The sequence below is a fragment of the Heptranchias perlo genome, chromosome 3, assembly GCF_035084215.1.
Source record: "Heptranchias perlo isolate sHepPer1 chromosome 3, sHepPer1.hap1, whole genome shotgun sequence".
Lineage (NCBI taxonomy): Eukaryota > Metazoa > Chordata > Chondrichthyes > Hexanchiformes > Hexanchidae > Heptranchias > Heptranchias perlo.
In genome coordinates, this window is record NC_090327.1 from 95,458,589 (window position 1) to 95,475,011 (window position 16,423).

The 16,423-nt window shown below is 43.3% G+C and overlaps 1 protein-coding gene across 1 annotated transcript in view; it reads left to right on the forward strand.

The window, feature by feature from the left end:
- Positions 1-16,423, forward strand: part of reck (reversion-inducing-cysteine-rich protein with kazal motifs) — a 163,865-nt gene that overhangs the window by 69,233 nt on the left and 78,209 nt on the right. Inside the window, exon 11 of the mRNA XM_067980885.1 lies at positions 11,017-11,284. Coding sequence (XP_067836986.1) covers positions 11,017-11,284 — 268 coding nt within the window. The remainder of the gene's footprint in view (positions 1-11,016; positions 11,285-16,423) is intronic.

The following is a 16,423-nucleotide window of genomic DNA, read 5'->3' on the forward strand; positions in this document are numbered from 1 at the left end:
TCTAATGATGACTTTGTTACCATCCTAGAGACCCTCCGTTCAGGTGTCTCTGCTGTTTCCCCTCTGCTTTCCTTTCCCTGAACCCCTATCCATCTCTAATTTCTCTCCTATATTCTCCCATGACCTCTTCAAACTCATCTCATGGATGAGACCCACCTCCTGCTCCCTTGACCCCCTTTCCATTAAACTGCCAAATGCCCAATCTCCATTCTTGACTGTTATGTTAGTTGACATTGTAAATAGTTCTTTCTCCTCTTGAGCCACTGTCCTCCCTTTCAAAACCAATGCCATCACTCCATCCTCAAAGACCACCTCTTCGACTTCTGACCTTGCACTTACCGCCCCATCTCCAACTTCCCTTTCCTCTCCTTGAACATGTTATCACCTCCCAGATCTGTGCTCATCTCTTCTGCAACTTCTTGTTTGAATCCTTCCAATTAGGTTTCTATCCCTCCTACAGCACTGAAACAACCTTAACTAAAGCCATGAATGACATTCTCTGTGACTGTGACCATGGTGCATTACCCTCTCTTCAATCTCTCTGCAATCTTTGATATGGTCGATCACACCATCCTCCTCCAAATTCCCTCTGTTGTCCAGCTCAATAGGACTCCCCTCGCTTGGTTTCACACTTACCTGTCTGATTGTAGCAAGAGCAACTGGTTTTTGTTCCCATCCCGGTGCTGTCACCTTGGGAGTCCCCTCAGGTTCTATCCTTGGCGCCTTACACTTCCTCATCAGCGTGCTGCCCCTTGGTGACATCATCCACAGACATTGGGTCAGTCTCTAATGACAACATCCAACTCTATCTCTCCACCACCTTTCTGAATCGCTCCACTGTGCTGTCAGACTGCTTGTCCAACATCCAGTAGATAATCATAGATGAGCCATAATTTCCTCCAGCTTTACATTGCAAAGACCAAAGTCATATCTTCACCTTTGCCATCATCCTAACTCCTAGCCACTGTCTCAGGCTGAACCAGACTTTCAGCAACCATGGCAGATGAAAATTAAATTTAAGTGTGAAGTGATTCATTTTGGTAGGAAGAATAAGGAGAGGCAATATAAACTAAATAGTACAATTTTAAAGGGGGTGCAGAAACAGAGACCTGGGGGTGCACATACACAAGGTGGCAGGACAAGTTGAGAAGGCTATTAAAAAGGCGTACGGAATCCTGGGCTTTATAAATAGAGGCATAGAGTACAAAAGCAAAGAAGTTATGCTAAACCTTTATAAAACACTGGTTAGGTCCCAATTGAAGTACTGTGACCAATTCTGGACAGCAATCATAGAATGATACAGCACAGAAGGAGGCCATTCAGCCCATCATGTCTGTGCCAGCTCTTTGAAAGAGCTATCCAATTAATCCCATTCCCTTGCTCTTTCCCCAAAGCCCTCCAAATTTTCCCCCTTCAAGTATTTATCCAATTCCCTTTTGAAAGTTATTATTGAACCTGCTTCCACCACCCTTTTAGGCAGAGCATTCCAGATCATAACTCGCTGCGTAAATTTTTTTTCCTCATGTCGCCTCTGGTTCTTTTGCCAGTTCCCTTAAATCTCTGTCTTCTGATTCTCGACCCTTCTGCCACTGGAAACAGTTTCTCCCTATTTACTCTATCAAAACCCTTCATGAGTTTGAACATCTGTATCAAATCTCCCTTAACCTTCTCTGCTCTAAGGAGAACAACCCCGGTTTCTCTAGTCTCTCCACATAACTCAGCCTTTCATCCCTGGTACCATTCTAGTAAATCTCTTCTACACCCTCTCTAAGGCTTTGACATCCATCTTAAAGTGTGGTGCCCAGAATTGGTCACAGTACTTCAATTGGGACCTAACCAGTGTTTTATAAAGGTTTAGCATAACTTCCTTGCTTTTGTACTCTATGCCTCTATTTATAAAGCCCAGGATTCCGTACGCCTTTTTAATAGCCTTCTCAACTTGTCTTGCCACCTTGTGTATGTGCACCCCCAGGTCTCTGTTTCTGCACCCCCTTTAAAATTGTACTATTTAGTTTATATTGCCTCTCCTTATTCTTCCTACCAAAATGAATCACTTCACACTTAAATTTAATTTTCATCTGCCATATGTCTGCCCATTTCACCAGTCAGTCTATGTCCTCCTGAAGTCTGTTACTATCTTCCTCACTGTTACTACATTTCCAAGTTTTGTGTCATCTGCAAACTTTGAAATTATGCCCTGTATACCCAAGTCCAGGTCATTAATATATATCAAAAAGAGCAGTGGCCCCAACACCGACCCCCGGGGGACACCGCTGCACACTTTCCTCCAGTCTGAAAAATAACCGTTCACCACTACTCTCTGCTTTCTGTCCCTTAGCCAATTACGTGTCCACGCAGCCAGTGTCCCTTTAATTCCATGGTAACAAGTCTATTATCATTTACATTAATGATTTGGATTTGGGATTTGGGAATTGGAAATACAATTTCAAAATTTGTGAACAACACCAAATTGGCGGGATGTAGTTAATACAAAGGAAGAATGCGTCAAAGTGCATGAGGACATTAATAAACTTATAGAATGGGTGTGTAATTGACAAATGAATTTCAGTGAGGTGGTGCATTTTGTTAGGAAGAATATGGAGTTCACACACTGCTTAGATAATAAGAGTCTAAATTGTATAGAGGAGCAAAGAAATCTAGGGGTACAGATACACAAATCGCTAGAAGTAGTGATGCTGGTTAATAAGGCCATAAAAAGGCCATAAATCAAGCACTGGAGTTCATTTCTAGAGGAATAGAATTGAAAAGCAAAGAAGTTATGTTAGATTTGTATAGAATCTTGGTTAGACCACACTTGGAGTATTATGCACAGTTCAGGTCTCCAGATTATAGAAAGGATGTAGAGGCATTGGAGAGGGGGGAGAAAAGATTCACAAGGATGATACCAGCACTGAGAGGATATCCTTATCATGAAAGGCTGAACAAGCTGGGGCTCTTTTTTTCTAGAAAAGAGAAGGCTGAGGGGGTGTCTTTAAGATAGTGATAGGGTTTAATAGGGTAGATGTAGAGAAAATGTTTCCACTTGTGGGGGAGTCCAAAACTAGAGGTCATAAATATAAAATAGTCGCTAATAAATCCAATAAATTCAGGAGACACTTCTTTACCCCCCAGGAGTGATAAGAATGTGGAACATGGTACCACAAGGAGCAGTTGAGTCAATTAGCATAGATACATTTGGGGGGAAGCTAGATGGGCACGTGAAGGAGAAAGGAATAGAAGGTTATCCTGACAGAGTTGGATGAAGTCGGGAGGGAGGAGGCTTGCGTGGAACATAAAGACATAGACCAGTTGGGCGGAATAGCCTGTTTCTGTGCTGTAGTTTCGATGTAACTTGATGTATGTGGTACTTTATCAAATGCCTTTTGAAAGTCCATATACACATCAACCGCACTACCCTCATCACTCTTCTCCTTTACTTCATCAAGTTAGTCAAACACTATTTGCCTTTAACAAATCTATGCTGGCTTTCATTTATTAACCCATATTTTTCCAAGTGTCAGTTAATTTTGTCCGTGATTATTGTCTCTTAAAGTTTCCCCACCGCGACGTTAGGGTGACTGGCCTGTAGATGCAGGGTTTATCCCTCTCCCCATTTTTGAACAGGGGTGTGTAACATTTGCAATCCTCCAGTCTTCTGGCACCACTCCCATAATCTTAGGAGGATTGGAAGATTGTGTCCAGAGCCTCAGCAATTCCCACCCTTATTTCCCTCCAACCTAACATGCATCCCACCTGGACCAGGTGACTATTCTACTTTGAGCGCTGCCAACCTTTTAAGTACCTCTTTTATCTATTTTTATCCTATCTAATTTCTCTACTACCTCCTCCTTTCCTGTGACATTGACAGCATTGTCTTTAGTGAAGACAGATGCAAAGTTCTCATTTAGTACCTCAGCCATGCCCTCTGCCTCCTCAAGAAGATCTCCATTTTGGTCCCTGATCAGCCCCACCCTTCCTTTTACGACCGTTTTACTATTTATATGTTTATAAAAGAATTTTTGGTTCCATTTTATGTTACCTGCTAATCTATTCTCAGACATTCTCTTTGCCCCTCTTATTTCAGCTTGGTTCTCTACTGAATTAAGAACATGACATTTATCATAAGCCTCCTTTTTCTGTTTCATTTTAATCTCTATCTTTTGTCATCCAGCAAGCTCTATTTTTGGATGTCTTTCCTTTCCCCCTCGTTGGAATGTGTCTAGTCTGTACCCGAACTATCTCCTCTTTGAAGGCCTCCCATTGCTCACTTATTATTTTATTTGCCAATCTTTGATTCCAATCCACTTGGGCCAGATCCCTTTTCAAATCACTGAAATTAGCTCTCCTCCAGTTGAGTATTTTCACATTTGATTTTTCCTTGCCCTTTTCCATAACTACTCTAAACCTAATATTGTGATCACTGTTTCCCAAATGCTCCCCCCACTGAAACATGCTCCACTTCATTCCCCAGAACTAGATCCAGCACTTCCTCGTTGGGCTGGAAACACACTGATCAAGAAACATACTCATCCTATGTCAACCCAAGCTGAGATTTTGACCCTATATCCTCTCCATCACAAAAATCCCCTCTGTAACCTCACTTGCCTCCGTCCTAAATTCAGCCCATCTGTAGCTGAAACCCTCATCCATGCTTTTGTTGCCTCTAGACTCAAATATTCCAGTTCTCTTCTGGCTAGCATCCCAGCTTCAGCTCATCTTAAACTCTGTTGCCCGTATCTTACTCTGCACCTGGTCCCACTTTCCCACCAGGTTTGTCCTCGTTGACCTACATTGGCTTTTGATACCCCAGCACTGTAAATTTTAAATTCTCATTCTTGTGTTTAAATCTCTCCCTGGCTTTGCTCCTATTTCTGTAACCTTCTGCAGGTTACAACATCCATCCCATTTTCTCTAGTCCTCTAGCTCTGGCCTCTCATGTGGTAACCCCCTCCCTTTGCTCTACCATTGGAGGCTGTGCCTTTTGTTGCCAAGGCTCCACACTCTGGAATTCCCTTCTGAAACCCCTCTGCCTTGCCATCTCTTTTGTGACCCTCCTTAAAATCCACTCTTTGACCAAGTTTTTGGTGACCCCTTCTGATATCTCCTTTTTTGGCTCGCTGTCCATTTGTTTCTCTCTGTGCCTCTGTGAATTGCTTTGTGATATTTGTCCACGTTAAGGGCGCTATGTAAATGGAAGTAATTGTTCCTGTTCTTTTTGTTCTCCCGCAAGGACATCCTTCACCCTTGTCCTGATTTATGACTTAGTTTCAATCAATTTGTAAAGGGTGCAATATGAAGAATAAAGGTGAGCTATCATGTGGGGCATTCTTTATACATCTTACGAGCCCTACTACCCAAACGTCCCATATATCTTGCAGACTGGGCAAGTAATTAATATATTTATTTAAGACAATGTTTCAGGCTAAGATGAACTCATTCCACAGGGTATGGCTGGCCTTTTTATACAGCTCAGGAGTAGCAATGTTCACTTTTCCAGCAGATCGTAAATTCTTCTGGTTAATGTAATGCTGGATAAGGTTGTAGCTTAAGACTTGTTGTAATCTGGAGCTTATAAGTGATAAGTGGGGACTTCAACTATCCTAATATAGACTGGGATAACAATAATATAAGGGACAGAGAGGGAGGAATTTTTGACGTGTTCAGGGTAACTTTCTTAACCGTACATTTCTGGCCCAATGAGGAAGGAGGCATTGCTGGACTTGATTCTAGGGAATGAGGCGGGCCAAGTGGAGCAAGTGTCAGTGAGGGAGCATTTAGGGAGCAGCGATCATAGTATCATAAGGTTTAGAATAGCTATGGAAAAGGACACTGATCACTCTAAAGTAAAAATACTCAGTTGGAGGAGGGCCGATTTCAATGGGATGATAACAGATCTGGCCCGGGTAAATTGGAATCAAAGATTGGCAGGTAAAACTGTAATTGAACAACGGGCAGCCTTTAAAGAGGAGATGGTTTGGGTACAGTCTAGGCACATTCCCACGAGGCAGAAAGACAGGGCAACTAAAGCCAGAGCTCCCTGGATGACAAAAGAAATAGAGAGTAAGATGAAATGGAAAAAAGGGGCGTATGACCGATGTCAGGTTGATAACACAAGTGAGAACAGGCAGAATATAGAAAGTTCAGAGGGGAAGTGAAAAAGGAAATGAGGGACAAAGAGAGAGTATGAGAATAGACTGGTGGCCAACATAAAAGGGAATCCAAAAGTCTTCTACAGACACATAAACAGGTAGTAAGAGGAGGGGTGGGGCCGATTAGGGATCCTAAAGGAGATCATCTCATGGAGGCAGAGGGGATGGCCGAGGTATTAAATGAGTACTTTGCATCTGTCTTTACTAAAGAAGATGATGCTGCCAGAGTCTCAGGAAAGGAAGATATAGATGCGATACTGGATGGGCTAAAAATTGATAGAGGCACTTGAAAAGCTAGCTGTATTTAAAGTAGATAAGTCACCCGGTCCAGATGGGATGCATCCTAGGTTGCTGAGGGAAGTAAGGGTGGAAATTGTGGAGGTACTGGCCATAATCTTCCAACCTTCCAACCATTTATTGCTGGGTGGTGCCAGAGGACTGGAAAATTGCAAATGTTACACCCTTGTTCAAAAAAGGATGTAAGGATAAACCCAGCAACTATAGGCCAGTGAGTTTAACCTCAGTGGTGGGGAAACTTTTAGAAACGATAATCCAGGACAGAATTATCAGTCGCTTGGATGAGTGTGGATTGATTTGGGAAAGCCAGCACGGATTTGTTAAAGGCAAATCGTGTTTAACTAACCTGGTAGAGTTTTTTGATGAGGTAACAGAGGGTAGATGAGGGCCATGCAGGTGATTTGATGTATATGGACTTTCAAAATGCGTTTGATAAAGTGCCGCATGGTAGGCTTATCAAGACTGCGGCCCATGGAATAAAGGGGGCAGTAGCAACATGGATACAGAATTGGCTAAGGGATAGGAAACAGTAGTGGTGAATGATTGTTTTTCGGACTGGTGGGAGGTGTACAGTGGTGTTCCCCAGAGGTCGGTGCTGGGACCACTGCTTTTCTTGATATATATTAATGGCACAGGGCACAATTTCAAAATTTGCAGATGACACAAAACTTGGAAGGTGGTAAACAGTGAGGAGGATAGTGATAGACTTCAAGAGGATGTAGACAGGCTGGTGGCATGGGCAGACATGTGGCAGATGAAATTTAACCCACAAAAATGCAAAGTGATACATTTCGGTAGGAAGAACGAGGAGAGGCAATATAAAGTAAAGGGCACAACTCTAAAAGGGGTACAGGAACAGAGAGATCTGGGGGTGTATGTGCACAAATCGTTGATGGTGGCAGGGCAGGTTGAGAAAGTGGTTAAGAAAGCATACGGGATCCTGGGCTTTATAAATAGAGGCATGGAGTACAAAAGTATAGAAGTCATGATGAACCTTTATAAAACAGTGGTTTGGCCACATCTGGAGTATTGTGTCCAGTTCTGGGCACCGCACCTCAGGAAAGATGCGAAGGCCTTCGAGAGGTTGCAGAAGAGATTTAGTAGAATGATTTTTAAAAATTTATTCGTTCATGGGATGTGGGCGTCGCTGGCGAGGCCGGCATTGATTGCCCATTCCTAATTGCCCTTGAGAAAGGTGGTGGTGAGCCGCCTTCTTGAAATTCCAGGAATTGAGGGGCTTTAATTATGTGGATAGACTGGAGAAGCTGGGGTTGTTCTCCTTGGAACAGAGAAGGTTGTGAGGAGATTTGATAGAGATATTCAAAATCATGAAGGGTCTAAACAGAGTAGATAGAGAGAAACTGTTCCCATTGGCGGAAGGTTCAAGAACCAGAGGACATAGATTTAAGGTGATTGGCACAAGAACCAAAGGTGACATGAGAAAAAACTTTTTTACATAGCGAGTGGTTAGGATCCTGGAATGCACTCCGAGGGGGTGGTTGGAGGCAGATTCAATCATGGCCTTAAAAAGGGAACTCGATAAGTACTTGAAAAGAAGAAATTTGCAGGGCTTTGGGGAAAGGGCGGGGGAGTGGGACTAGCTGGATTGCTCTTGCACAGAGCTGGCATGGACTCGATGGGCCAAATGGCCTCCTTCCGTGTGTAATCTTTCTATGACATGTCCAAAACAGTTGTCCCATATTGTTTGGAGCTCCTCGGTATGATCAGAATAGCTTCCTTTAGTCCAGTGCAGGATTCAGGACCCAGCAGTGAAGTGGAGTCACGGTTTAAAAAATGGGAAACACTTGGAGGGAGAGAGGGAGGGAGGGCTCAGAAGCTATTCCCACCTGTCACTCAGCACCCTGGAGAGAATGTGCGCTTCAAAGTGCGCATGTAACTTTGCTGAAGCCCCTTCCCAGAGGGCTGGGATTCCGCCTGGTACGCTGCATTGGACTTGGATGTCAAGAACATCAAGAACACCTGCCTCAAGCAAAGGCTGATGTCTATTACACATCTGATGAGCAGACTGATGTTTGTGAAAGGTGTTTCCTGGAGGCAGGTTATGCAAATCTGCTCAGATGTCCACAATTTGGTACTTAACCTTAATTTGGATGCAGAGGAGCAAGGAATTGCTGCTGAAGCTCTGCACTTCCAACTAGTGGAACAACCATTTGATGTGACACAGTATGTGTTCATGCTATGATCATGAAGATAGTGGTAATGTATTTGCACATTTTATGTTGTTGTTTTGTACATTAGGCCTGTTGAGAGGACGTCAAGGCAACTGCGATTTGCCTCGTGAGGGCTCAAACCTGCTCTTGTCAGTTGATTAATGACTAGCTGTTGATTTACCCTCGCCCCCCCCCCCCAGGAGGAGTTGGGAGGTAGTAGAATCTCTTTGGTATCAAGTTGGCTTCAAAATGAGTCATCGCAGAAGTAAGGAAGCCTTACATTTAGTTAGCGCCGTTCTGTGCAAAGCAGTTTACATCCAATTAATTACTTTGAAGTGAAATGTAGGCAATCAAATCAATGCCAAGCGGAAGAGAACCCAATTAATTACTTAAGCTAGATAAATATGCAGTGCTCCAGACAGCTGTTAACGACCGACCAGCCAACCTGGGCCATTTATCAGACCTGGAGGAGTACACCTTTCACTCGTGTCAGCCTTGGCTCAGTGGTAGCACTCTTGCCTGAGTCAAAGATTGTGAGTTGAAATATGCTTCTGCATTTGCTCATGTAACAGTGACTATGCTTCAAAAGTAATTAATTAGCTGTGAAGCACTTTGAGACACCCCGGGGGACGTGACAGGCACCATATAAATGCAAGTTCTTTCTTTATTAGTAAATAACAACAGAGTTTGCAATCCTTGCCCCTGTCAAAATCTGTCGGACTGATCCTCAATTGTAAGTGATCTAGATTAGTACTATCAGGTAACAGTTACCAGCCTGCTTTAGCGCAGACCTCAACCACATGCTTTATACCAGCAGGCTCCAAGTATATTTCACATCAAAGTTGCAATGGTTAGATATTTTACATGGATGCTGTAAAGCTGCTTGGTACCAAGAGGCAGTAGGAATACACCAAAGAATTGTTGATGCCAATAATTTTGGCTTTGACCCAGTAGTTCCAATGTTGTATTTCAATTTATCAGTTCCAAGTCCATTGCTAAATGCACGTTATTACTAAGAGCTGTTCTCTGCTCTCTGCCTTCAGCTATGGGATTTGAAAAGCTGTGCACCTCGCAGAATATATCTGAGCTGTGTTTTTGGGTGTCCAATGCCTCCCTCTTCTCATATTGCTTCCTGTTGAAGTTAATTTTGCCTAAGCAATTCATGCTCTTAGTAATGCCAAGGGCACAACCTCAAGTATTTGGGTTGGGGTGAGAAATTTTACCGGTAGGATTTTGCTCTGCTCAAAGGAAATATGGCTGGTGACTTTTTGTCCATGAATGTGTACACTAAGAAGCTGGAGCACGCATAATGTGACTTTTTCCTATAATTGTGTTTTCTCTGTCATCAGTGATTCAGAATTAGTACAGCAAGAACTTTCATTCCGATAGTCTGAGCCTGAACGTTTACACATTGTTGAAATTTGAAGTCCATCATGAAATAGCTCAAATTGATCCAAATCAGCCCTGCCTCCGGAAGGTGTTAAAGGGAGGCCTGGCATGGCCATTGTTCAAATTAGACGTAAAAGTGGTTTAGATTAATGACTACAAATGTGACAAAAGTTTTGAGTGCTCATCAAGGTGGTGACTCAGTGATTTGTGCCTCCCGATATGTGTCGCTAGTCATTTTGGGAATATCCATGCCGTTCCCTTTGGCCTGCAATCAATAATTTGTGGTATGGAACAAAGTACTTTTCTCGCACTGGTTTAATTAGATCACATTTGCAGGCTCCTGAAAACAATTATGGACATCATTTGGGTTACACCCCAGTATATTCTCCTGTGGACTTTGAGGTATAGAATACATTTGGGAAGCCAACACTACAGGTCAAAGCCCAATTCCTCAAGACAAAAAATTAAAACTATTGAACTAATTGAGGTTCCTCTCTAGGGGTACTCTTCAGATACAATTGTCCTGCTGAGAAGCTCACTGGGCAGGATTTTCCTGTATTGTATAATTAAAATTTGAAGCTATCTTCTTCGTAGATCAGTGGTCCGATAATCTTTTAAAAGCCAAGCTTGGCATCACCTGCTGCTTGATTTATCTTTGTGTTGTCCAACATTTTTCAGCCTAAATGGTGTCCTTGGCCTTTCTCAGTTTTAAAGAAACCCTAGTGACCAGTACAAGTGTGCATGTTGTGGACGTAGCTACTTGTGAAATCCAGCTACATTCACTGTGCTGCAAAAGCATACAACAGTCATCAAATCCTGTAATTATTACTGGTTCTTTGAGGGCATTGTTCCACTAACCCAACATTCTTCATGTGAGGGTGTGTCATGTTGGCACTTTCCTGTATCAATTGCAATTTAATATTTTCTAGTTCAGAAATGTAACATAAATGGCAGTCCCATTAAAGAGTGCAGTAAAGCTAAATGGTACTGTTAAATTTCCAACTATTTAGGTTTATATTGCTGTGACAGAGCAGAAGACCATGCTTGCCAGACTACATGTCGAAGAGTGCTGATGACAAAGTCAACAGATCAAGAAATTGTTGATGGACTTATCGATGGGTGTAAGAAAATGCCTCTGCCTCAGGATCCACTCTGGCAGTGCTTTCTAGAAAGTTCTGGATCAAGTAACCCAGATAACAGCACAAATGGGTTGCCCGCTACAGCTGTCGATGGTGCTAAATTGCACTGTTGTTCTAAAGCAAATACTTCTCTCTGCAGGTTGGTACGGTGAATAAAAGTATTTTATTTTTCTGAGTTACTTCAATATTTTAACAGCTTCCCAAGAAATGTATAATGTAAAAAAGAAATAAAAACAGAAAGTGCTGGAGAAGCTCAGCAAGTCAGGCAGCATCTGTGGAGAAAGAAACAGAGTTAACGTTTCGGTCAAAGACCTTTCGTCAAAACTGGAAGATGTTAAGAGTTAAAGTATTTGAGCAAGTACGGGAGGGGAGGAAAGAACAAAAGGGAAGGTCTGTGATAGGGCACGAGTGATTAAATGACAAAAAGGGATGCTGGTGCAAGGCAAGTAAGGTGGTAATGGGACAGGTTAAGAAACAAAAGATTGATCAGTAGCAGCTGTGAATGGCAGCATCAGAACCATTACCAGCACTAGCTGACTGAAAAAATGGGAGCAGTGGTTATGATCTGAAGTTATTGAAATCAATGAATCCGGAAGGTTGTAAAGTGCCTAAACGAAAGATGAGGTGCTGTTCCTCGAGCTTATGTTGAGCTTCATTGGAACGGTGTAAGAAGCCGAGGACAGAGAGGTCAGAGTAGGAGTGGGAAGGAGAATTAAATGGCAAACAACCGGCAGGTCAGGGTCATGCTTGCAGACTGAACGGAGGTGTTCAGCAAAGCTGATTGAGTGATCGCTTTGCTGACCACCTCAACGTTGATTTCAATAACTTCAGATCATAACCACTGCTCCCATTTTTTCGGTCAGCTAGTGCTGGTAATGGTTCTGCTGCTGCCATTTACAGCTGCTACTGATCAATCTTTTGTTTCTTAACCTGTCCCATTACCACCTGTCTTGCCTTGCACCATCATCCCTTTTTGTCATTTAATCACTCGTGCCCTATTGCAGACCTTCCCTTTTGTTCTTTCCTCCCTTCCCCTCCTATACTTGCTCAAATACTTTAACTTTTAACATCTTCCAGTTCTGACGAAAGGTCTTTGACCTGAAACGTTAACTCTGTTTCTTTCTCCACAGATGCTGCCTGACTTGCTGAGCTTCGCCAGCATTTTCTGTTTTTATTTTAGATTTCCAGCATCCGCAGTATTTTGCTTTCAATTTAATGTAGAAAAAGAACTTGCCTCAATTCCTTACGTTACTTTTTGCTTAGTGGGAGAAGTCAGGTTTGCTGAGAATTTTGTTCCTTATTGCACCTCTTCAATCAGCTGGAGATTTTATGGATCCAAGACTTCTCTGGAAATTAACTTAAGCAGCTATTTTAAGATTCGTGGAGTGAAAATAATCATATTTTTGTGTCCTTGTTTAGTTTGGCTCCTGTGATGTGTGAAGGATGCCTGAATGAAAGAGAAAAATTACCTGTGTCCTAGGCTCATCTTCATTCTTTGAATGATGAGTATCCTTCACACATCACAATCCCTCCCAACCATCGATACAGGCCTCTGTATTGTGAAGTATGTTTAGATCAGCATTAGGTTAAAATGAGATGATGGTGGTGCATACATCCTGGAGCGTCATTGAGGTGCAAGATTAAGTGCGAGTCCGCCCATCGTGACAAAAACAATTGGGGCATGCTTAGAATGTGATTTCCCAGAACTTATCTAGCTTGGCTAAGATCCTACAGTGTCTGAAGAATGAACATCCTATGGCTAAACGTTTCCGTCCCAGGACATGGAGATAGTAGCCTTTGGGCAGGGAAGCTCAGTGTATTCTCGTTGCTTTGTGACACAAGAAAACTGAAAGCATTCAACCTATTCTGCACCAGAGGTCCTTGAATTCCTCCATTAATGATGGTAATCCCATTACAGATAATTCTGGCAGTAGACCTGGTTGTTGGTTGTGATCTAAAGGATGCGTTCTTTTGGGAGGCGCACAAAAAAATGCTTGAGGGGGCCTCAATCTTGGCCTCTGTCTTAATGCCATTTAGATACAATACTGATGTCAGCAAAGCCTCAACATCCTCTGTGCTCAACATTTCATGGGGTTGCAAAGGATGCCCCTAGCATGTTTAAGCTCAGGAACGGCATTTTCCTTGCAGGGGCCCTGTGCAAATGTTCGGTTTGGGGCCCCTACATTTCACTAGACAATGATACTAAATACTTACAATTAGATCCCCTCGAGGCCCTGTGCAGTTGCATGGGTGGCATGGTCCTAACGCAGACCCTGTTTAAGCTCCAGCCACGTGGCAGGTCTCTGTTACTGGTGACTCACATCTTTGTCAGATGGGCTTACCAGAGATCTATGGCACTATTCAAGATGATGCTGTGATTTTGCTGGAGGAGCCAGGATAATGAATATATTCTAGATAGCGTGTTGATCTCCTGGAAAGAGAAGTTACTTTATGCTCTTCCCATTTCCCCTCATGGCAGAGTTCCCTTATGCCTCCCTCCCTTTTCTCTCTTGTCCACAATCATTCTCGTGATCTAAGCTCAGGAAAACCTGCCTCATGGACATGGTCATTTTGAATATTGCTCTCACAGGTCAACCGAATCCAACAACCTTTTCTTCCTTCATTGGTATATAACTTCTTAGTACTTCAAAAAGCTTTTACTTTAAAAGCTTAAACTGCAATGCCAAGTGTAAAAGATTTCTAATTTTGGTGAAGATGGCTTAAAGTTTAACATATCTGCTATCCTTACTTAGGAACTGCTTACTCGAGTACCTGTTGCCCAGCTCAATAATGGTTTATGTGTAGCCCGCTTCTTGCACTTGATAGGAAGTTCAGTTGACCAACACGTAGTATCGTGCAGATTAACGTGTGTTCAGACACGCAAAATATCAAACCTTTTGTGCGACAGTTAGTGTCTGCTTGGATTTGAAACTTGTGTTGGATAAGTTTGAGAGATCCATTTTAAGCTTCTGTTTTCTTGTAGTGTGAAATTAGTTATTGTGCCTTGCATTGGTTTTCAGTTTAGCTTGTGCCAGAACTTTGCAGTGTGGTGCACAAACCGTCTTGCCATCTTTGACATTCAGATACAGCAGCCATAAGTGCACATTTATTATTTTTGCCTCTTAGGAAACTGGTCCCGATGTGTTTAGACAATCTGAGCTGTTGCTGGCTTTGCTGGACAATAAATCCTTAAGTAAACTTAAGGCAACAGCAGTTTACAAATTGGATTGTTAAAACCACAAGCCTTGCTGGTCAGAACTACCAGATGGAGTTAGTGTACATTCTATTCATATGGGTACTCCTTCGATAGTACATGCATGGGTTTCTCTCTATACTATTTGAGAATCAGCTATCGGATCAATCAACTCTAACTTCCCCTCTACTGAACTCACTGTTTCTTGGTGTTTTCAGTGTTCCCATCAACATTGGTTCCACTGCTGCTCTTCTACTGAATCTGCTGAACTGTGTAAGTCAACACAGTTAGTCCTGCATTATGTGGGAAGTCATGGACACTACCAGTGTCCCTGGCGACCATGTGTGCAGGAAGTGTGTCCAGCTGCAGCTACTGGCTAACCGTATTTCGGAGCAAGAGCTGCGGGTGGATTCACTGCGGAGCATCCGCGATGCTGAGACTATCGTGGATAGCATGTTCAGTGAGGTGGTCACACCGCAGGTAAAGATTACGCAGGCAGAAAGGAAATGGGTGACCGCCAGACAGAGTAAAAGGACTAGGCAGGTAGAGCAGGAGTCCCCTGGGGCATCTCCCTCTCAAACAGATATTCTGCTTTGGATGCTGTTGGGGGAGAGGGGAAAGCAGCAAGAGCCAAGTTCGGGGCACCACGGGTGGCTCTGCTGCACAGGAGGGGAGGAACAAGAGTGGCAGGGCTATAGTGATAGGGGATTGAATTGTAAGGGGAGCAGATAGGCGTTTCTGCGGCCGCAAACGTGATTCCAGGATGGTATGTTGCCTCCCTGGTGCTAGGGTCAAGGATGTCACGGAGCGGCTGCAGGGCATTCTGGAGGGGGAGGGTGAACAGCCAGTAGTCGTGGTCCATATTGGTATCAACGACATAGGTTTAAAAAAAATGGGATGAGGTTCCGCAAGGTGAATTTAAGGAGTTAGGAGATAAATTAAAAAGCAGGACTTCAACGGTAGTGATCTCAGGATTACTACCAGTGCCACGTGCTAGTGAGTATAGGAACAGGAGAATAGACAGAATGAATGCGTGGCTGCAGGGATGGTGTAGGAGGGAGGGATTTAGATTCCTGGGACATTGGGACTGGTTCTGGGGAAGGTGGGACCTGTACAAGCGGGACGGGTTACACCCGCGCAGGACTGGGACCAATGTCCTCGCGGGGGTGTTTGCTAGTGCTGTTGGGGAAGGTTTAAACTAGAGTGGCAGGCGGATGGGAACCTGAGCGGGGAGTCAGAAGGGAATAAAGTTGAGAGCAGCAAGAGAGGGGAAGACCCCGGGGAAATCTACAATACAAATAGTACAAACAGTTGTTCAAGAACAAGTGAAAGGGAAAAGCCTAGAGCAGCGGAAAGAAAGTGTACTTTAGGCACGACAGATAAAATTGGCTTGACGACAGAAGACAGATAAAATTGGCTTGACGACAGAAGACAGAGGGTGGTTGTAGAGGGTTGTTTTTCAGACTGGAGGCCTATGACCAGCGGTGTGCCTCAGGGATCGGTGCTGGGTCCGCTGTTATTTGTTATTTATATTAATGATTTGGATGAGAATTTAGGAGGAATGGTTAGTAAGTTTGCAGATGACACCAAGATTGGTGGCATTGTGGACAGTGAAGAAGGTTATCTAGGATTGCAACGGGATCTTGATAAATTGGGCCAGTGGGCCGATGAATGGCAGATGGAGATTAATTTAGATAAATGTGAGGTGATGCATTTTGGTAGATCAAATCGGACCAGGACCTACTCCGTTAATGGTAGGGCGTTGGGGAGAGTTATAGAACAAAGAGATCTAGGAGTACAGGTTCATAGCTCCTTGAAAGTGGAGTCACAGGTAGATAGGGTGGTGAAGAAGGCATTCGGCATGCTTGGTTTCATTGGTCAGAACATTGAATACAGGAGTTGGGATGTCTTGTTGAAGTTGTACAAGACATTAGTTAGGCCACACTTGGAATACTGTGTACAGTTCTGGTCACCCTACTATAGAAAGGATATTATTAAACTAGAAAGAGTGCAGAAAAGATTTACTAGGATGCTACCGGGACTTGATGGTTTGACTTATAGGGAGAGGGTAGATAGACTGGGACT